Below are 22,456 nucleotides of genomic sequence, written 5' to 3' on the forward strand. Positions count from 1 at the left end.
TTGATGTCTTTCTAGAAAATCTGTTGGATAAATTCATAGCAGTGGAATTACCAGATCAACAGAAGAGCTATCATTTAAAAACTTTTTTTTTGTTGTTGTTGTCTTTCTGTTTCTTTTTTTAGGGCTGCACCTGAGGCATATGGAAGTTCCCAGGCTAGGGGTCCAATCAGAGCTACAACTGCTGGCCTACACCGCAGCCACAGCAACGTGAGATCTGAGCTGAGTCCGCAACCTACCCCACAGCTCATGGCAATGCCGGATCCCTGACCCGCTGAGTGAGGCCAGGGACTGAATCCAAATCCTCATGGATACTAGTTGGATTCCTTTCCACTGAGCCACAACAGGAACTTCAAGAAATGTACCTTTGATAAAATGAGCTTTCTGGATTGTCATTCCTAACATTTCCTCTTAAGAGGGCCTTGTGCAAGCTGCCTGTTTAAAAATGTGATTACGGGAGTTCCTTTTTGGTGCTTTTTTTTGTTTTTTTTTTTTTGCTTTTAGGGCTGCTCTTGTGGCATATGGAGGTTCCCAGGTTAGGGGTGGATTCAGAGCTATAGCTGCTGGCCTACGCCACAGCCACAGCAACACCAGATCTGAGCCGCATCTGCAACCGTGGCAACACCGGATCCTTAACCCACTGAGCGAGGCCAGGGATCGAACCTGCGTCCTCATGGATACCAGTCAAATTTGTTTCTGCCGAGCCACACGGGAACTCCCTTTTCTTCCTTTTTATTAAATGTATGGGTTTTTGACTTTTTTTTTTTTTTTTTTTGGCCTCACTTGCGGCACATGGAAGTTCCTGAGCCAGGGGTCGAGCCCACAGCTGCTGTAGAAGCCGAGTAGTTGTGTTGTGAGCCACACAGGAAGTCTGGTTTATGACACTTTGGAATTTTGAGGAATACATCATTAGAAAAGAAGGAATTACAATTTATATTGAATATATGCAAGTATGTTCAAAGATGGCTAGATCCTGGAGTTCCCGTCGTGGCACAGTGGTTAACAAATCCAGCTAGGAACCATGAGGTTGCGGGTTCAATCCCCGTCCTTGCTCAGTGGGTTAAAGGATTCGGCGTTGCCGTGAGTTGTGGTGTAGGTTGCAGACGCGGCTCGGATCCCGCGTTGCTGTGTCTCTGGCGTAGGCCGGTGGCTACAGCTCCGATTCAACCCCTAGCCTGGGAACCTCCATATGCTGCGGGAGTGGCCCTAGAAAAGGCAAAAAGACAAAAAAAAAAAAAAAAAAAAGATGGCTAGATCCAGCCTGGAGAAGAAAAGAATTTATTGTGGGTGCAAGTTATGACCCTAACAATACTTACCTTTTATAGATTTAATCTTTAATCAAACATGTACTTGCTAAAAATATTACACACAAAAAACGTAGTATTATTTTAGAGAAAAATATTGGTTTCCAAGCTTCATTGTATCATCTTGAGGTTAAGTTTTTTTCCTCCTTTAACAGGACACCTTACAGGAAAACACGAGAGACATTTCTCCATATCAGGATGCCCGCTCTATCATAACCTCTCAGCTGACGAATGCAAGGTAATTGTATTCTCATTTATTCAGCAGATACGTTTTGAGTGCTTACCATTTGCCAGGCACTTGGCTAAACAATGGGGATACAGCGCGAACAAAATGGGCAGGGTCCTTCTTGATTTCTAGTGGAGAACTAAAAAAACAATTGTTTAAAAACACACACACGCAAGAATTACTGTATGTAATAAGTGCTTTGAGAGAAATTAATAAATTATCTGTGGAGTATTTGGACCCTCATCCTGTAGGCACGTTGTTATTTTCTATTGAAAATTATCTTCGAAGATTACTGGGGACCATTTCCACTAAGGAATAATTTGCATAAATATGTCACCTTGATGTTTATGCATTAGTTTCTCTTATAAATCTATGAAGACGTTTTGCTTTTTCAAAGTTTTTCAAAGTTCTTTTCCTCTTGCTCTATTTCTGTGGAACACTTTTCCTTTTTGTTACTCTCAATCACGCCTACTCTTGGGTAATTCTTGTTTCATGATCTTGAAAAAATATAGTTCTAAATAACCTTTGTGATTTTTGGAATAATGGCTTTAGGAGTAGAGCCTAAGATCCTATTTTGTATGTTTCTGAATGAACTGCTGCTACCAAGGAGGAACCGAGAAACTAATTCTGGGAAAGCAAGAGTTGAGAATGTTATTAAATGGATTTCTCAGGTAGTATTTGGGCAGATTATCCAGCTGGTTAGACCAAAGTATTAATTGTTGTTTTTGTGGTTGTTATTTTGCTAACAAGGCCAGGATAGCAGGTTTATTCCTGTCTGAGCCAGTTTCCTCCTGAGAAAAATTAGATTCCACAGCTAACATTAATTCTTCCTGATTCAGGCATTTGTTCTCCTGGGTACAAGTGGACCACAGGATGGAAAGTTTCTTTATGTGTTGCGTCCAGTCTGTCAGCAAAGCAGTATACTTTCAAAGGATTTTAAGGTTATAGACACTTACTCTTATTTTTCTTCATCCCAGCTCTCTTACATAAGCAAGGCAGTTTCTTGTGCCCTGTGTAAAAGTGGTGGGTCTTCCCATTTTCTTCCATGAGTGTGAGATCAGATCAAAACAGGAACATCTCTTCCACCATCTGCATCAGAAGCTGACAAGGTGTCAGCTGCTTCTTTCTCTGGAAATAACTGTGATTTCTGTTTTTTTAAGAGGAGTTCTTTATCACTTGTCTTTATAACGATCTGATACTGTCTGTGGTTTTACATGAAGGTCTTCCTAAGGTATATCTTTTTAAATTGTTGGCTTATAGCCGTATGAACATATTACCTTAAGCAATTTATTTAAAAAAAATAAAATTTTCACTTTGAGGAAGAAAATTCTGAAAAAAGAAATTCAGTTCCTGAATTTTTCCTCCTTTGTGCTCTCTTCTTTACAAGGGTAGCCAGCTGGACCATTGGGGTGGGGGGGGTCAGGATAATTTCTGAAAGATACTTACTGTTGTTACATATAGAATCCCAAGTGGAAAGATTAGACTAATTCCTCACATTTATTAAAAGCTCCAGAGTTTTTTTGTTTGTTTGTTTGTTGGTTTTTTGGCTGCACCAACATGTGGAAGTTCCCAGGCCAGGGACTGAACCCGTCCTGCAGTTGTGGCCTATGCCACAGCTGTGGCAACCCCAGATCCTTAACCTGCTGTGCCACACAGGAACTTCCAAAAGCGCCAAAGTTCCTAAAGTACTGTGTATACAGAATTACTGAGTTTCCTGGTAAATGATTGCAATCAGTGCCATTTTTATTCAGTCATAAATTTCTGTGACTTGCCCATGCCAGCACACAGGTATCTGAGAATTCTGTGAATGAGATAAAAGACTGCATTCATTGAGTTAACATTTTCTAGAAGGGAGACAAAATCCACATACAAAATTAGGAAATAGGAATTTTGTATAGTGATAAATGTTTTGCGGGACAAAAAGTCTGAACAGAGAGTGACTGTTTTGGGAGTAACAGGGTGTGGCACTGCTTTTGCTCAGACCATGAAGACATTTTATCTGAGTTGTGGCTGACAGCAAAGAGACAGTTGTGTCAGAGTTCCCGTCGTGGCTCAGCAGTTAATGAATCTAACTAGCATCCACGAGGATGCAGGTTCGATCCCTGGCTTTGCTCAGTGGGTTAAGGATCTGGCAATGCCATGAGCTTTGGTATAGGTTGCACACGTTCTTGGATCCTCCTTTGCTGTGGCTGTGGCTGTGGCGTAGGCCAGCAGCTACAGCTCTGATTTGACTGGTTTGAAGGACAGCAAGTAGGCCAGTGGGGCTGGAATATGATGGGAAATGTAGAAGCAGGATCCAGATCATGAAGAACCTGTAGGCCTTGGCCAAAGGAGTATGCGTTTGTTCTGACAGCAGTGGGAAGCATCCAGAGGGCATTAGCAGAGGTGTGGTGTAGTTTCATAAACACATTTTTTTTTTTTTAGTTGCACCCATGGCACGTGGAGGTTCCCGGGCCAGGGTTCAAACCGGCACCGCAGTTGCCTATGCCACAGCTGCCACAGTGCTGGCTCCTTAACCCACTGGGCCACAGGGCAATGTCCTGTAAAAATCACGGCTTGCTAGTATGTGGAGAATGGCCTGGAGGGGGCAAGAGTTGACACAGGGTCGCTGGTGGGAAGGCAGCTCAGCAGAACATGGGGGCATGACCTAGTGTTGTATCCGTAGAGAGGGTAAGAACGGGTTGGACTTGGGATGTGTGTTGGAGGAGAGCAGCCTGGCAGACTTACTGAGGAATTCAGTGTAAGGTGGAAGAGAAAGAAGAGAGTCAAGCATGACGTTCAAGTTTTGGACCGGATCAGTTGTATAGAAAGTGTTGCTGTTTATTGTCATGGGAAAGATTTAGGGTGGAGCGGATTTGTGGGCGAATGTCAGTCATGCTGTTGTGACCATGCTGATTTTGTGTTGATGTTGGATAGGAGTCCTCACTGCCCAGAAGATGAAACTGAGACTGTTGGAGAACGAATGGGATTTGTCTAAGCTCTTAACTGCAGGGTGAGGTGTCCCTGTAGACTTGACCCCAAGCACCTAACCTTTTCTTTGTATTTCCTTACTCTGGTTCTTGCACTTGCTCACACTCTTTCTTGTCCATTGCACACTGGAAAGGGTACAGAGGCTCAGAGTCATCAGACTAACTTAAAATCTTAGCTTTACCACCATTTAGTTGTAATTATTTCACTCTCTGATTCTCGGTTAATGGCTGAGAAAACAGTGTGCAGCTTGCCCTGTCTGTTTCTTACAGAGATTGCGATAATAAATGTGAAGACCCTTTGAAAGTAAAAGTACCGTTGTGTGAGTTCAGGGGAGTACTGTTGTATTCTTACACGTGAAGTAATCATAGTCTTAGAAGCAGGTGGATTTATTGACGTTGTTGATGGTTGCAGGTGAGAGCACAGAGCCGGGATAAGCAGATAGAAGAAAGGATGCTGTCCCACAGGCAAGATGACAACAACAGGCATGCAACCAGGCACCAGGTACGGGCCGTATTAAAGCTCTGGCCGTTCTCAGTTTGAGAGCCAAGTCTTGGATCCCCTCTGCCCCATAATGGTCTTTAGGTCTATCCATGCCTCTTGTTTCCTGCGGTATGTCTGGATAACTGGTCTGCAGTCATAAAGTTAGAATCACACTTTTTCCAAATCGTAAATTTTCAAGAGACTACCTCACAAATGAAGGAATCGTGCTATCTATAATAATAGTAGTAGTAATAGATAATCTTGCCTATTTGTAAGATTATACTTGCTGTGCTATTTTCCTCATTTTGCATCCACTTGTTAACTCCTTATAATTGACTTTTCTTTTTCTTTTTTTGTAATTGACTTTCAGGCCTTTTCCCTCTGCTGGCATGTTTTCACCGGTGACTTTTCCTTAGCGCTTGGCACTTGGAGACGCTGCCATTTTTCTTTTACTTCTCTTTTCTTGTGGGTTCCCAAATGCTGCTTGGCCCTAACCTCTCTCCCTCTCTGAACATTCATGCCCAATGATTACACTTAATTCCTTGGAATCCCTGAATGCCTTTGGTCTTTTCTCTTGCTGTTTTTCTGCTTGAATGCTATACTTAGACCGAGAAGAGATTGTGTTCATCAAGGCCTCGTGCAATTCTTAGCTGTTGTAGGAATTCTTCACCCATCTTCTACCAGTAGTGGAATTTCTTCCTCATATATTCCTACTTGTGATGTTCTCCGAATGTTAGTTTAGCCTGTGTCACGTGCATATTATAGATACACACAGCTCATCATGTAGGTGTCTGTTTTTGTGGTTAGATTATAAGTGGATAGCAGAGGAGGCACAGTGGTGAGGGAGAAGTTTGACTTTGGAGCCAAACAGATCTGGATTTGAATACTGCGATTCTCTTACTCTAGCTGTGTGGTCTTGGGCAGGTCAGCTAAGCTCCCGAAACTTTTATTTCCTTGTTAATAAAAGGGAGTGACTACTTCCTGTGTGGCTGGGTAGTTAGCTAAATTATGCACAGAAAGTACCTATCCTCAGTGCTTGGCAGGTAATAAGCACTCTGTAAGTGGTAGCTAGGCTTTGCTTCATTGTCTGTCTTAGGTTCTGTTCTTATGCAGTTTTTAAATTTGTATTCATTTTTGTACCGATGCTTGGAAAACAGTAAGCCTTCTACAAATGCCTGTTGAATCGAGATGAACTTTATTTTATTCCTGTCGCTTCCGTCCTTAATTTGTGTTCTCTTTGGATTAACAAATAAGTACATTTCCCGAACTCTCATTAGCTGACAGGGTAGTGGTCTAGGTGCAGAGGGAACCCTATTTGGAGTTTTAGGATTACCATAGTAGTCACAGGGTGGCTGTAACACGTCTGAAATGTCTTCTTTTTCTTTTTAGGCACCAACAGAGAGGCAGTTGCGATATAAAGAAAAGGTTGCTGAACTCAGAAAGAAAAGGAATTCTGGACTGAGCAAAGAACAGAAAGAGAAATATATGGTGAGAAGAAGTTAAATATTTAATTAGCATGAACTTTTGCTATCACATTTGATTCCTTTTGGTGACTAAGATTCTGCTTTTCACATTTACTCTTCGGTATTTTCTGTAAGTAACAGGACTCTTCTGGCAGTTAGAATTTACTATATATAAATTCCCCAAAAGAGTAGAACTGGGAGTTCTTGAAAAACAAAATGCTGTTAGAATTTAGATGAAAAAACTCATTCCTCTAGTTTGTAGACCCTACTTTAGGCTTAAAGGGTTAAATTTACCCGCTTGAACAAATACCATGATGTTGGAGATGTCTGTAGAAGGAAAAATATTCAAGCTAAGCAGTAGTCTACTTCTTTTATTGGACGAGTAAAATTCCTACAAGATAAGAGATACTAATTGGGCGATATATTCTGTAATAAATCTTCTTGTAGAATTTTTTAGTTTTTTTAACTTAATTTTCTAGTTTTACAAGTAGGGTACATTTGGGAGTTTCTGTTGTGGCTCAGTGGAAACGAACCTGGTATCCATGAGGATTCAGGTTCAGTCCCTGGCCTTGGTCAGTGGGTTAAAGGATCTGACGTTGCCACAAGCTGTGTGTAGGTCACAGACGCAGCTTGCTCAGATCCCGAGTTGCTGGGGCTGTGGCGTGGGCTGGCACCTGTAGCTCAGATTCAACCCCTGGCCTGGGAACTTGCATGTATGCCACAGGTGTGACCCTAAAAAGCCAAAAAAAAAAAAAAAAAAAGTATTTGTAATAGAAAATATAATTGGAAAGTATACAGAAATAAACATTAATCCTACTACCTAAAAATAACCACAGCTAGTGTTTTGAGATATCTCCTTCTAGCTTTTAACAAATGCTTTGTTTACAAAGTTTGGTTATTACTGTTAAGTATAGCTTTTAATTCTGTGTTTTCATTTACATATCTTGAACTGATTTCATTTCATTAAAAATTCTGCAAAAAATGCATAAAATTTAATTTTTTTGAGAGCATACACTTTGGATTTATTATGCCCTAAATTTCAAGCCTTTTGTTTGTAGTTCCTAATTTTTTTTTCTTTTTTTTATATAATGATTTTTTTTTCATTATAGCTGGTTTACAGTGTTCTACTGTATAGATTATGTTTTTAAATGCTTAGGCAGTCAGCATGGTTTCACTGAGACAGAGATATGCCAGACTATGTATCTGCCTTTGTGGTAGACATCACCGTCTTAAAAACGATAACCGTGTGGATAAATGGAGATAGACCAGTTTGAGATGTGTGGAGGCTGTGGGGTGAGTTTGTAGCTAAACACCTACTTCACACTGTGCTGGGTTTGTAGAAAGAGGGAGGGCTCCAGAAGTGGGCTGTAGGTGGGAAGGTTGTATGCTTCCCTTTTTGTTCAGTGTTTTTATCTGCAAATTGGATAGAGGTGTAATAATACTACATACCATTTATTGAGTGCTTATGTGATAGGCATGGTGGTTATGTTGCTTCTGTAATCTTTGTTACAAAAATGGATGGTATTTCACCTGTTTTGTACATGGGAGACTGAGGAGTTGTGGCTTAGTGATTAATGAACCTGACTAGCATCCACGAGGACGCGGGTGTGATCCCTGGCCTCGCTCAGTGGGTTAAGGATCTGGTGTTGTCTTGAGCTATGGTGAGGTTGCAGATGCGGCTCAGATCCTGTGTTGCTGTGGCTGTGGTATAAGCCAGTGGCTACAGCTCTGATGGGACCCCTAGCTTGGGATCTTCCATGTGTCATGGCTGTGGCCCTAAAAAAGACCAAAAAAAAAAAAATTATATATATGTGTGTGTGTACATATGTATGTATGTATGTATGTATGTATGTATGTATGTATGTATGTATGTATAGACAGGAAACTGAGATTTAGAGGTAATTTTCCCAGAATCATACAAGTAAAGAGTGTCTGATTAAAAGTCCTGAAATTTTTACCTTACAAACATCTGCTTTCTAGTAGTTTGAGTTGGGTTATTTGAACTGAACCTTCCTGGTAAAAATGCTGGATAGGATTTTTTTTTTTTTTTTTTTAAGTTTATGAAACTAGAAGAAGTAACAAATACTTATTAGAACACAAATCCTAGATGACAGAGCCCAAATGAAAAAAGATATCCGTTAGATGGGCCCAGATTAACCCAAAGAGACTTGAATAGGGGTCAAGGTACTGGTGAAGGGTGTTTTGAGATGCTAATCTAGGTGCCCAGCCGGCTGTGTTCTTCCTGGGATGAGCCGTCCACTCCTCTCAACCACCATTATCCTCTATTCTCTGGGTAGGAGGTGGAGTCTGGGACGGAGTGGGAAGGGCTAGAATCCAAGGTTAAAAGGGAAGCTTCCCCTGTGGAATTTCTTTCCTGTGTAAGGCTACTTGCATTGTGACGGCCATGGTAAGATTTGCTAATTATTTAAAACTGGATTATTTTTGTGGCTAGTCCCTCATTTGTTGTTGCTTAATACTTAGTAAAACAATTTCTCAAAGAGGTTAGCCTTTTTTTCCTGTGCCCTTGGGCCAGCGTTCTGAAGTGGTAGCATCGCAGTACCTTTGGCGGACTGTGTCGTGGTGGGTGCAGAAGTTCAGTGAGAGTTTACCAAAGACCGTTAGTCCAACTGCCCCTTCTTTCCTGCAAATTTGACTTTCAGTCGAAGTGAAATCTTAGACTCGAGGGCTTAGAGATTCTGTTTTTTATTTGGTCTTGTTTCTAAATGGGAACCGTCCACCCAGGTTCCTTCCAGATCTCAGGATTCTAGGAATTGGTAGTGTGTTTGGCTTTGTGACATTATATTTCTTTATGCTGTCCCGCACATTTCCAGAGGAAGAAGTGGAAGCCTGGAGTTCTGAAGAACAGAGAGCTTATACGAGCATTGCCTTTCCAGATTCACTAGGGTGGGCAGTGAGTGTCTCCTGGAATTAACCTGTCTGATAAGTAGTATGTTGTGTACACAGTCCCTAGTGCCTAGTATAAATGCCTGGCAAATAGTAGGCACTAAATAAACAATTCGTGGTTGTTCTTGGCCCTCTGGTTGGTATCCGTTGAAATGCCGTAGATGAAGTTCTTAGAGGTAGAGAGTATCACGCTCTGGTTATTCTCCTAGGAACACAGGCAGACCTATGGGAACACTCGGGAACCTCTCTTGGAAAACCTGACTAGCGAGTATGACTTGGATCTTTTCCGAAGAGCGCAAGCCCGGGCTTCAGAGGATTTGGTGAGTATTCAAACTTCCGAGCCGAGGACCCCTTGCGAGGGGCATTTGGACCTGCCAAGAAAAACGGATCAGTGTCATTTTGATGGGTTTGATGGGGATTAAATGTACCTTGCTGCTTGACTCTTTCCCCTTCCCCCAGCTATCCTTATTTGAAGGCTCTCTTCCTTCCCATTCATATTTAAAATTAATTACCCCTCCTCCCTTGCCTCATCTCAAAAGTTTTCCCTTCCCTCCTCTACTCCTGGAAGGTTGGAGGTGGTTGATAAAACAATAGGTGCCCCTTTGTCTTAGTTGGGTAGTTTGCAATTCTGATTGCAGAATTGGGTTGGGTAGAATTGCAACTCTAGACTGGGAACCTCTGGACTGGGAACTCCCTTTGCAGGTTTGCCTCAGCCCTTCCTTACAGCTATAAAGGAATAAAAAGAACGGTGAAGAGGGATAATAAAAGAGCTTGTCGTTGGATATTTTCTTTTTTTAATGAATTTTATTACATTTATAGTTGTACAGTGATCATCACAACCTAATTTTATAGCATTTCTATCCCATACCCCCAGCGCATCCCCCCACGCCCCAACTTCTCTCCTTTGGAAACCATAAGTTTTTCAAAGTCTGTGAGTCAGTATCTGTTCTGTAAAGAAGTTCATTGTGTCCTTTTTTCAGATTCCACATGTAGGTGATAGCATATGACGTTGTGCCTCACTGCCTAACTTCACTTAAGCAGGATGATTTCTAGGTCCCTGTCGCTGCAAACGCCGGATTTTTTTTTTAATGGCTGAGTAATATTCCATTGTGTATATGTACCACATCTTCTTTATCCACTCCTGCGTCAGATCTTTTCTTTCTTTTTCTTTTTGCAGAAGTTCCTAGGCCAGGGAACAAACCCGAGCCACAGCAGTGACCCAAGCGTTGCAGTGACAACACCAGATACTTAACCTGCTGTGCCACACGGGAACTCAGATATTGTAGAATTATTCTTTGACACAGCCAAATTTCATACATTAAGATGGTTTCTCTTCTGATTTTTATTTATAATTACTTAATTTTGACTCCCTAGGCAGAATTTTCAACAACTTTGATCTCAGGAAATCGTGATTTAGTTTACCTCTGATTTAATCAATTAAATGTGTTCAGGGAAACTTAGTTTGTAAAGTGAATTTCATCTTCCTTTAAAAAAAAAAAAAATCTGGGAGTTCCCGTTGTGGCTCAGTGGTTAACAAACCCCACCAGTATCCATGAGGATACAGGTTCAGTCCCTGGCCTTGCTCAGTGGATTAAGGATCTGGCGTTGCCGTGAGGTGTGGTGTAGGTTGCAGATGTGGCTTGGATCCCACATTGCTATGGCTGTGGTGTAGGCTGGCAGTAGCTCTCTGATTCGACCCATAGCCTGGGAACTTCTGTATGTCTTGGGTGTGGCCCTAAAAGAAAAAAAAAAAACTCGAATAGACTTGTTAAAAGTGTTTTGGGAGGCAGGGTTTGATAGCTGCCCTTGGTCAGGCTGTTGCTGGTTTTCTCTCTCCTGCAGAGCATTTCCTAGGCCAGCTTTTCACAACTCACCACCCGGTTATTCTTCAAAATTATTTCTGTAGCCAGCTCATAGCCACTGAGTGGGGACAGGTACCCAAACATCTTCTACTTTTCCTCGCTTTAGATTTCAGAATTAAAGCATCATCCATGTTTCAAAAATATTTTTTAGTAGTTCCCGTTGTAACAGTGGTAATGAACCCGACTAATATCCATGAGGACTGGGGTTCATTCCCTGGCCTCACTCAGTGGATTAGGGATCCGGCGTTGCCATAGCTGTTGGTATAGGCTGCAGACACAGCTCAGATCTGGCGTTGCTTTGGCTGTGGCGTGGGCCGGCACCTACAGCTCTGATTCAACCCCTAGCCTGGGAACTTCCATGTGCCATGGGTTTGGCCCTAAAAAGAGTAAAAAAAATTTTTTTTCTAAGGGACCTGAGTTGAGAGGATGGCCACTGTGGGTGTATGTCATGCCGATCTAGGCAGCTTTCTAGAGGATTCTAGAGGCTCTTTTGTCTGGTTTTAGAAAGATTTGTAAAGGAGAAGGGAGTTTGTATTTGCAGTAGATTGCCTTTTAGAGTTCAGTTTGGTTGGGGCTGAGAAAAAGAAAATTTTACTAAGGACTTGTTCTGATGTTCAAGAGATGAGAGCCAAAGCGTGGTAGGAAACAAGAGACTAGCTACTCTTTTGAGAGCTGTGCTCTGGGCAGTGGTAGACAGTAGATCGTCTATAAGCATTCCTGGTTATTCAGTCCACTGTAGTCGTCTTCAGAAAAGTGCAAGTTTCTCATGAGGTAGAAGCCAAATCTTTTTTATTTGTTTCCAGTGTCTGGCGTGGTGGCATGCACACAGCTTACAGCCACAAAGATGATCAATGCTAAATCCTCCTTTTCCTTGATTTCTTCTCTACAATAGGAGAAGTTGAGGCTGCAAGGCCAAATCACAGAGGGGAGCAACATGATTAAAACAATTGCTTTTGGTCGCTACGAGCTAGATACGTGGTACCATTCTCCCTATCCTGAAGAATATGCACGACTGGGACGTCTCTACATGTGTGAATTCTGTTTAAAATACATGAAGAGTCAAACAATACTGCGTCGACACATGGTAAGTTGTCGGGGTGGGGGGTGGGAGTTCCATGACCATGGTGGCGTTAAGCTGTAGAATCTCTGGATGTTGACACCTATCTAAGCATCTCTCAGTGGTCCACAGAAATGAGATGAAGGCACAGGAAATTGAAAGCCACGTTTCAGGGTGGGGTAAGCAGCCTTTGGCGTGGCTGGTGCTCAGTGACCTGTAACCACATCCTCCTGTACTCATCTCCCTGTCTTTTTTCTTGCTGCCTGTCCTTCTCTGCTTTTTCTATGGGATGTGAATTACTTCTGCCCACAGTTCTTCTGTGTCTCAAACTAGAGAAAAATAAATGGACTTCATTAGATAAACTTTATTAGACAAGCCGGGTCTCCGTAACTCCCCTTTGTATCCCTAGCAACCAGCATGGGCTAATTACCCCATAAATGCCTCGTGAATATGTTGAATGAAGGAAGACAAATTATGAAATTAATAGAACGGGTCCTTGGGTCAGCCTTTCCCTTGAGTTGCTTAGTGTTTTTCTGGTTTCTGAACAGTCTTCTTCCTGTTAAAATAGGAATAAGCACTTGAATCTGATCTTATTGTTGACAGATAATACTTAACTAGATAATTTTGCAGCTTTAAGCTGTTTTTCTTTCCCCAGTTATGGAATGAGAAGTCGTGTCTTTTTTTTTTGACTGCACCTGTGACATACCAAAGTTCTTGGACCGGGGGATCAAATCCAAGCTACAGCTGAACCGAGGCAACATCGGATCCTTAACCCACTGCCCCACAGTGGGAGCTCCTGAAAAGTCTTGTGTTACAGGGAATTTCTACCATGGAGCAGGCAGGGATGGGAAAGGGTCAGGGGTGGCAGTTAGTCTTTCAGACAGGGAGACCTTCCTTTTTTCTATGTCCGTAGTCACAAGGTAATTGTAGCTGTAAGACCTTTTAGGGCGTCTCTTTTTCTTTCCCCCTCCATCTTTGCTTCTCAGAATTGCCCCCTGCTGAGTGTCTATAACCCAGGCTTCCTGTGATTTCTATCATAACACTCTTCACCCCAGGTTGGTGATAACTGCTTTGTTTGTGTGTTTCCAACTCTGGAGTACGTGGTGGCCCAGAACTGCCACTGCACGCTAAGGCCTCTAGACTCTGGCACACTAGGCTGGCACTAGACTGGTGGGGAGGAGGGGTGATGAGCAAGGACTGGGCTCTGTGATTGTAGCCCCTGGAGATAAACTAAAATAAGGATTTACGTGTGAAAGACTGGCATTTTTATTGATGTGAATTGCTTACCCTTTTTCTTCTTCTTTATTTAGTGGCACTAATCAGTGGAGTAGCCAAAAAGCAAGAAATAGTGTGGGGGCAAAATGGGTCTAGATAAATCTGAGCATCAAGTAAACATTCTAAATATTTGAGAATCTCTATTATGTGAGTTGTAAGAAATCAAATTCCAGGAAATAAAAACCTGCTTTAACCCACACCTCTTCAAATTCCTGTTGCTTTAGGCGTAATCATAGAAATTTTTCTTTGGCCATGTGACCAACAGTTTGGCTTCTGTTTCTAAATGAATAACTGTTGTTAGTTTTTCTTACTGTTGGGAAGAGCCAGCATGAGTAAAGGGGCGGGGACAGGAAGAAACTCCAGGTGGAGGTTTCTTGAAGCAATCCCACTTAGTGCATGGTTGGACTTAGACGTGACAAATTGGGGCATGATTCTTGAGTTGACCAAGAGTCACAATAAAATTTAATAGAAAATGTTCCACATACATAGGCTTTTTTTTTTTTTTTTTTTTCCTGTCCTTTTAAGGCTGTACCTGCAGCATATGGAGGTTCCTGGGCTAGGGGTCGAATTGTAGCTGCAGTTGCCAGCCTCCGCCACAGCCACGCCAGATCTGAGCTGCGTCTGTGACTTAACACCACAGCTCAAGGCAGTACTGGATCCCTAACCCACTGAGTGAGGCCAGGGATTGAACCTACGTCCTCATGGATACTAGTTGGGTTTGTAACTGCTGAGCCACACACAATTGGAACTCCTATATACGATTTTTTTTTTTTTTGGGGGGGTCTTTTTAGGGTCTCACCCACAGCATGTGGAAGTTCCCGGGCTAGGGATCAAATCTGGCAATGCCGGATCCTTAACCCACTGAGCGAGGGCAGGGATCGAACCTGTGTCCCATGGGTACTAGTTAGGTTTGTTACCACTGAGCCACAACAGAAACTCCTTAAATGATATTTTAATGTGTATTTTACATGAAACCTTTCAAGAATTCACATATTTACAACCGCGGCTTCCCTTCCGGCTACATTAAACCTATTAGCAATTGAGCGAGAGGAAAGGGGTACCTTGTGCCCCCTTGTGGCCAAGTTGTCATTCATCCCCAACCGCGTACTCCTAGCCTGGCTTCCTGCTGCTCAGTCAGGCTGCCTTGCCTCTTTGGGTTTTTGTTGTTTTGTTTTTAAGCCACAGGAGGACTTACTCATAACCTTCAAGTGTAACAAGGGGAACACTTGGAGAGGGGCCTGGTTGTTATCACTGGGTCTGTTTTCTAATCTGAAAAAAAAAAAAAAAAAAAAAGCCCATGGTGGTTTAGGTGCCAAGTTATTGGTAAAGGTGAGAGTTCTTTTACTTAGCAACTCTAAGCTGCTAGAAATAAGCTGCTTAAGAATTTCCTGTTGGCACAGGACGTTTTGTAATAAGCCAGGGATATTTTTTATTTATCTTGCTTTTACGTAGTAGACGTTTAATCTCCTGGCTTGGAACATTACCAGCATACAGTCCAGAAAACTTGTTCCAAACTGCTATAAAAATATCACAGCTCCTGCAGTAACTTTAGAAGCTTGTGTTCGTTTTCACTGGAAAAAAAAAAAAAATGTTTTGCTCTATGTTCTCAAGTTTGTCCACCTGTCCATCTTAGCTAACCAGATTCAGCCTGCGACTCCTTTCCCTTTTGAGCATCAGTCTTCCTGGGGAGGTTTGTTTCCCTGATGTGAGTCCCATTCTCTTGCAGGCTAAGTGTGTTTGGAAACACCCGCCTGGTGACGAGATATATCGCAAAGGTTCAATCTCTGTGTTTGAAGTGGATGGCAAGAAAAACAAGGTAAAAGGTGGTGCCGTCAGAAAGAGGGGTGGAACTGTTGTCCATTCGCAGGTTTTCAGAAGGAGCTTGTTTTGTCTCTGTGTCACATTGTAAAGAAGATAGAACTCTTGGCCAAAATATACAGTTTCTGCTTTGCTAACACTAATGGTATGTGCTTCAGTTTTAGGCCTGTCTCTGATAAGTGTAAGAATCACTGGCCCACACATAATTGCTGTTTCTCTGCTTCTAGATCTACTGCCAAAACCTGTGCCTGCTGGCCAAGCTTTTTCTGGACCACAAGACATTATATTATGATGTGGAACCCTTCCTGTTCTATGTTATGACAGAGGCGGACAACACTGGTTGTCACCTGATTGGATATTTTTCCAAGGTCAGCAGGATCTGGAGATTAAGAAGCTGATGACCAGAGCAGGGTGATTGATGTTGGCATATGGGGACGCACATCGATGACAGGGAGGCAGTTCCCTGAGGGTGGCGGGGGGGAGAGGGGGAAAGCCACCTAACAAAGATGATTTGATGCAAATGTGCAGTTCTTTATTAAAAGCTTCTGGTTTATTCACTTCTGGACTTGTGGGTTGAAGCTGCCTATTAATTACTGGCCAAAACCCTGCCTACTAACCCTCACGCCCACATCTGGTAGTCAAGCCAACTTTTCCCTATGTTGCTAGTTTAGAACCAGGAATATGTTCCTTTTGCCTGGTTTCTAGCTGGCCTCCCTCAGTGGTAGTACCACTGTGCCTTTAAAGACTGAAGGCCAGGCTTTGCTTATGATTTTTATTAAGTGACAACTGTCTTGAAAGAGAATTCACATACCATACAATTCACTCGTTTAATGTGTACAATGCAGTGTTTTTTTGGTGTTTTGTTTTTCTTTTTTTGTCTTTTTGCTATTTCTTTGGCCGCTCCTGCGGCATATAGAGGTTCCCAGGCTAGGGGTCCAATCGGAGCTGTAGCCACTAGCCTACGCCAGAGCCACAGCAACGCGGGATCTGAGCCGCGAACCCACAGCACAGCTCATGGCAACGCCGGATCCTTAACCCACTGAGCAGGGATCGAACCCACAACCTCATGGTTCCTAGTTGGATTCGTTAACCACTGAGCCATGACGGAAACTCCTGCAGTGGTTTTCAGTATAAGAAACCCCCTGCCCATAAGCAGTCACTCCCTGTTTCCACTCAGTCCCCCTCAGCCCTACTGTCTCTGTAAGGTTGCCTTTTCTGAGCATGTCATGTAACTGGAATTGTACAATATGTGATTTAATCATGTTTCGCCCCCCCTTCCAGAATGAGGATTTACTCTTTGGATCCCTCGCTTCTCCAGTAGGCATGTCCCCTTTGGAAAGACCGCTTTTAAAAAGGCTGCTCTAGACTGACTCAGCAGTCTATAAACATCTTGCTTTGCTCTGTGCCTATAAAGAACCCAGAGTCAGCCACCGTAAGATGAGACCGGAGGACTTGGCTAGGGAAACCCTGGGGTCATTGTAAAGGGTGGGGATGTACCAGCCCTTAGCCAGCGGCCATACTGGTTAGCATATACTTTGCAAGCGGCCGTATTTTGTATCTGTGGGACTCCTGACACCTTGGATTCCAAATTCTCATCGCCTGCTCATCTGTTCGCTCTTGATTTTAGGAAAAGAATTCATTCCTCAACTACAATGTATCCTGTATCCTTACCATGCCTCAGTACATGAGACAGGGCTATGGCAAGATGCTCATTGATTTCAGTAAGTGAAACAGCCAGGTCCTAAGTTCCACAAGCAGGGGCCTTGTGAATATGGTTGTTTGCCTGTTTGTCCTGTGCTCTTTACAGTTCCTGCCATGTAGTGGAATTACACTGGTATTAAGTGAATGAGTAAGTAGAGAAATCTGAATGTTGTTCTTAGTTTGGCCTGATAGACATGGAACACTTGAATGAATATGGGACCCTGCGTTGGTCCCTAATGGTGGGAGGAGATAGAGGATAGAAAAGAAATCCCAATTGAGACGTAGGAATAGCACACACCTTCATAAGGCTTCAAATTTGATGTTAGGGATTTCAGTTTTGTTAAGACTTGTCTAGAGGCAGTCCATACACGTGGTAGAGGCTTTGAGTCTCATTAATGATGGATTCTGTATTTGGAAATTTAACTCTCTGAAATTGATTTGTAACCCACAAATCAACACACATGACACCCAGCAGCAAAAAAAAGTTAATTCTCAGATGAGGTCAAAGTGTCATGTTTTGGCTCTCTGTTTAAGCAAGTGTCCTCTTCACAGTCTCTTGGTGCCACGTTCATATTTTTGTGCTTTTTGTGGGCTGATTTTATTTTATTTTTTGGCCCCTCTGCAGCATGTGGAGTTCCTAGGCCAGGGATCAGATGATGCTTGGGATGGCAGTTGCAATCTAGGCGGCAGCTGCAGCAACGCTGGATCCTTAACCCACTGTGCTAGGCCTGGGATCAAACCTGTGTCCCATCGCTCCAGATGCATCATTGATCCTGCTGGGCCGCAGCAAGAACTCTCCTTGTTGCTGATTTTTTTTTTCTTTTTATGGCTGCCCCTGTGGCATATGGAAGTTCCGAGGCTAGGGGTCAAATCAGAGTTGCAGCTGCAGGCCTCTGCCACACCCACAGCAACTCTGGATCCGAGCTGCCTCTTTGACCTGCACCCCAACTCATCGCAATGCCAGATCCTTTAACCCACTGAGTAAGGCCAGGGATGGAACCCACATCCTCATGGATACTAGTTGGGTTCATTACCATTGAGCCATAATGGGAACTACGCTAGTTGGGTTCTTAACCTGCTGAAATACAGCAGGAATTCCTGTTCTTTTTTTTTTTTTTTAAAAAGAGTTCCCTGATGTCCTAGGGGTTAAACATCCAGTATTGTTTCTGCCGTGGCTCTGCTCACTGATACGGCACACATTCAGTCTCTCATTTGGGAACTTTTGCCTGCCACGAGTGTGGCCAAAAAGGCTTGCAGGGTTTTTTCTTTTGTTTGTCCGCTTTCAGATCTGTTTGTTTTTAACTCAAATCCAGATAGAACTGATATTGGGATTGATAGATGTATCTTATGAATCACCTTTAATATAAAAGTTCCTATTCCATCTTTTTTTTTCTCTACTATTTATTTAAGAAAGCAGATTAATTATCTGCTGGTTTCCTAGAGTATGAGTTTTGCTGACTGCATCCCCCAGATGTTGATAATTACATGTTTGGACGTTAAAACTAGAGACTTTGTGAGATTCAGGTTGTGTCTGTCCCCTACCCCCTGCCAGTATTTCATAGGCAGTGCTGAGATAATCCATTCTTCAAGTTCAAAAGTTTGAAAGATTAAAAGCTGTGTAGTGAATCGGCTTCCCATCTCTTCCCACCTGTTCTGAACACTTACTTTCAAATAACTGTTGGTAAGTTTCTAGTGAAGCCTTCCAGAGTTGTTTTTAATGTCTATTAAGTAAGTGTGCATGTGTTCTGTTCCCCTTTTGTTGATATGAAGGCAGCCCGCTCTACAGCAGCCACGTAGGATCGCATTAAATGACTGAACCCTAATTGATATTGCAAAGCAGACTCTACACCTTAAATCTTTTGCCATGTTGGTACGTTGTTAACAGGATGAGATACAGTGTCTGTATTGTTCCGTGGCAGGTTATTTGCTTTCCAAAGTGGAAGAAAAAGTTGGTTCCCCAGAACGTCCGCTTTCAGATCTGGGGCTCATAAGCTATCGCAGTTACTGGAAAGAAGTGCTTCTTCGTTACCTGCATAATTTCCAAGGCAAAGAGATTTCTATCAAAGGTTGGTTTTTTTTTAATTTTTTAATTTTTTTGTCTTTTTGCCTTTTCTCGGGCCGCTCCCGCGGCATATGGAAGTTCCCGGGCTAGGAGTTGAATCAACACTGTAGCCACCGGCCTACACCAGAGCCACAGCAACGTGGGATCCGAGCCACGTCTGCGACCTACACCACAGCTCACAGCAACACCGGATCCTTAACCCACCGAGTGAGGCCAGGGATCAAATCCTCAACCTCATGGTTCCTAGTCAGATTCGTTAACCATTGGGCCACAATGGGAACTCCTCAAAGGCTGGTTTTTGATTCTTCGAGAATGATTGTTACCCAAGATGTTAGCTCCACTGAATATTCTGGCTTTTCTCCTTGGCCCTGTTCATGCTTTGTAACCTGCAAAGGTCATGTCCCATTCTGTGTTCCATCTAGATGTGCGAGTGGAAGGCCGGCCGAATATGGGCTCCTCCCTAAAGGTGCCTAAGGATTCCAGAGCATTTGGCCCTTGGGACTGGTCATATGATTTGGTTTCTCAAATCTCGGGTTGCTAACAATTTAATTCTCAACAGACGTTAAGAAATTTCAAGTTTCTTAACACAGGAGCTTCTGACAATCCCAAGTCCTTGAGCAAGAGTGAAAGAATTGAGTTTGGTCTGTCTTTGACCTTGATTTCTATAGCTGCCAAGGTGGTTTCTGCTGTAATATCCCTCTTCTGTATTTATTTGAACTGGTCCAATGAATGCTTCATAAACTTTCTGAGCGGGTAGGGTTGAGTAGCCAAGATTCCAAATATTTGGGGGTCCATCTAGATTTCCTCCCAGGGAATGGGGTCTTGGTAGGGAGTGGGGATCTTCATTTTGGACAAGTTCTCAGTAGCACTTCTGTTTCAGAAATTAGCCAGGAGACAGCTGTGAATCCTGTGGACATTGTCAGCACTCTGCAAGCCCTTCAGATGCTCAAATATTGGAAAGGAAAACACCTAGTTTTGAAGAGACAGGTAACGTTTCTGTCAGCCTCTTCATGGTCATTATTGAGTGTCCCTTGAGGCTTGGCAGAGCAACGTGGGGCCTTCACACCCTAAAGGTACCCTTCCCTTCCTAAAGGAGTCTGACTTCATGCACCTTTTATTTGGTCTCTTCGTTAGTCCTCTCTCTGACCCTATCCTTATCCGAAGCTTTTGGTGAGCTCCTGTCTCAGATTCAGATGACATAAATGGAAGCTGCTCCAGTTAAGCGGCTTTATGTTATACTGTAGGACTTCTGTCCTTCGATGGTTTTCTGAGAACAGAAACTGCTCCTCTGTGGAGAAAATCTTTATAAACTCCAGGGCTCATGGAAGTCTGTTTTAATTCTTTCACCATGCCATCTCAGCTCATGCCTATTTGAAATTTTTTTTAAGTTGACACATAGCATTTAATAAGGGAAGACGAATAATGATTTTCAGGTCTTAACCGAGGCCATAGTAGGAAGAAATGGATTAGGTAGGAAAGCATTTTGTAAATCAAAAGGTAACTTTTTATATCTGCTTCACACCTTAGTATGTTATTCAACCTTTGGCGATTTCTTCTTTGCTCTCTATCGTCTTGGAGTCCACGTATGCAGATATTTTAGTCACATGGACATAATAATTGTTCTCCTTGTTCTCCCCCAGGACCTGATCGATGAGTGGATAGCCAAAGAGGCCAAAAGATCCAACTCCAATAAAACCATGGATCCAAGCTGTTTAAAATGGACCCCGCCCAAGGGCACTTAAAGTGACCCGTTCCTCCGAGCCAGCGAACCCCAGCAGTAGGAATCCGTACCCTAGGGATCTGTCTGTCATTTCTGTTGCTCTTGTGATTGGCAAGTACAGTATCCTTCGGGAAGGCCATCCCCCTCAGGACTGTCCTGGCTCTGACCTTCGTGTACACTGCAGACGCTGGTTCTGAGGAACTGTTGTTTCGGCCTCAGTGAGGTTGCCCGGATGGGATCTCTGTGAGACTTGAGTGCAGATCCCTCGTAGCACTGACCCAAGGTGTTCTGTTTTGGTACTGTACCTGTCCAGTCACTGGTTCTCTCCTCACGTCCTCTGGCCCCCCGAGGTTGTGTCGTGTCTTCTAAACTTGGTAATAGTGCTTCTTGCCACCCGGTCACCAGACCGCCAACTACGGTTGCCACCGCCAGCACCTTTCCAGTTACTCCTTCCATGTGTCTTTGGAGGGGCGGGGAAGAGGTAACACTTCCACGTGTGTATGTGTGTGTGCTGGGAGGGGGTCCCTTCCCTTTGGATTTCATCTCACTTTAGGTTTTTTTGCCCCTCCGTTTTTATTGAAAGACCTGTTTTTGATCAGTATCAGGCTGACCAGAGCCAAATACCCTGGCAGCCCCTCCCAGGGGTGAGTCTTGGTGACAGCACACTGTCCAGATGAGACGGAGAAAAGGACTGAGAGGTGGTGATTCTGCATTTTGATTTGCGTTCACCTGTGGGCAGCGGGCAGTGTCTTGGTGGAAGGGGATGGAACACTACTTTTGGCCTCACCAGAACGTGCCCGGCAGTAAATGTTTTCTTCTCTTTACTCCCTGCCCCTTTTTACGTTTGCAGGTGCCAAAGTAATGGCCAGTTCTCCCTTTCATGCTGCCTGTTAAACTGGTTAATTAGACTGCAGAAACCTTTTCTCCTGTCCCCGGCTGCTCTAGCACACCTCTCCCTGCACATGCATTGCATTGCTCTTGTCTGAACATCCTCGGAGAAGTGATTGAAAGTGACTTCCTTATCTCAGACCATGACTCGGCAAGGCAGAGTGGCCACCCCTGCCAAGGTTTGCTTCTCTTTGCACCAGTGCCTCACCCTCCCTCTAGGACGAAAGTGCTCATGCCCTTCCAAGAACTCCTCCTCCATTTCCTTTTTGGGACTTGGCACCCTCCCCCCCATTCTCTGGCCTCCTATTTTTGGTGGTGTTTAAGCGAAGGAAGAGACGCTCCCTCTAATTTCTCTCTAGCCCATTATAACCTGCTATCTTGGGGCAGCTTTTGATGTCTGACATGTCACCCTCCCCGGCTTGGTCTCCTGCAACACCACGGTCTTCATGCAGAGCCCTCACCACAATCCCGACTCTGGTCATTTGTGCCTTTCTCTTGTCATCTTTGTACACTACTTATATTCACTGTGGGTTGGGGGGAGCTCATTTTAAGCATGTTCGGTGGCAGCTCCCTGCCAGTTTCAGTGTCACTGTTAAAATTTATCCAAAAGCAACTTCACTGGGGGTTTTCTTAGGGGTAAAGGCCTTTTACAGACGCTAACCCTTCCCCACATGTGGTAGAATGTGCTCTTCTGTATCTCCTCCTCAATAAAGCATGTTCTCTGCTCAA

The 22,456-nt window shown here is 43.4% G+C and overlaps 1 protein-coding gene across 4 annotated transcripts in view; it reads left to right on the forward strand.

Moving 5' to 3' along the window:
* Positions 1-22,456, forward strand: part of KAT7 (lysine acetyltransferase 7) — a 34,331-nt gene extending 11,875 nt beyond the window's left edge. For 2 of the 4 annotated variants that reach the window (NM_001195359.1, XM_005668865.4), the window contains 11 exon segments: positions 1,457-1,539; positions 4,909-4,998; positions 6,367-6,465; positions 9,554-9,664; positions 12,099-12,290; positions 15,265-15,354; positions 15,584-15,724; positions 16,984-17,077; positions 18,977-19,123; positions 20,000-20,106; positions 20,760-22,456. In NM_001195359.1, coding sequence (NP_001182288.1) covers positions 1,457-1,539; positions 4,909-4,998; positions 6,367-6,465; positions 9,554-9,664; positions 12,099-12,290; positions 15,265-15,354; positions 15,584-15,724; positions 16,984-17,077; positions 18,977-19,123; positions 20,000-20,106; positions 20,760-20,861 — 1,256 coding nt within the window. In that variant the 3' untranslated portion in view covers positions 20,862-22,456. 4 annotated transcript variants of the gene reach the window in all.

The sequence above is a fragment of the Sus scrofa genome, chromosome 12 (assembly GCF_054392235.1).
Source record: "Sus scrofa isolate SSC_HxYL_T2T_F1_AM1 chromosome 12, Sscrofa_HxYL_maternal_Yorkshire_Landrace_v2.0, whole genome shotgun sequence".
Classification (NCBI taxonomy): Eukaryota; Metazoa; Chordata; class Mammalia; order Artiodactyla; family Suidae; genus Sus; species Sus scrofa.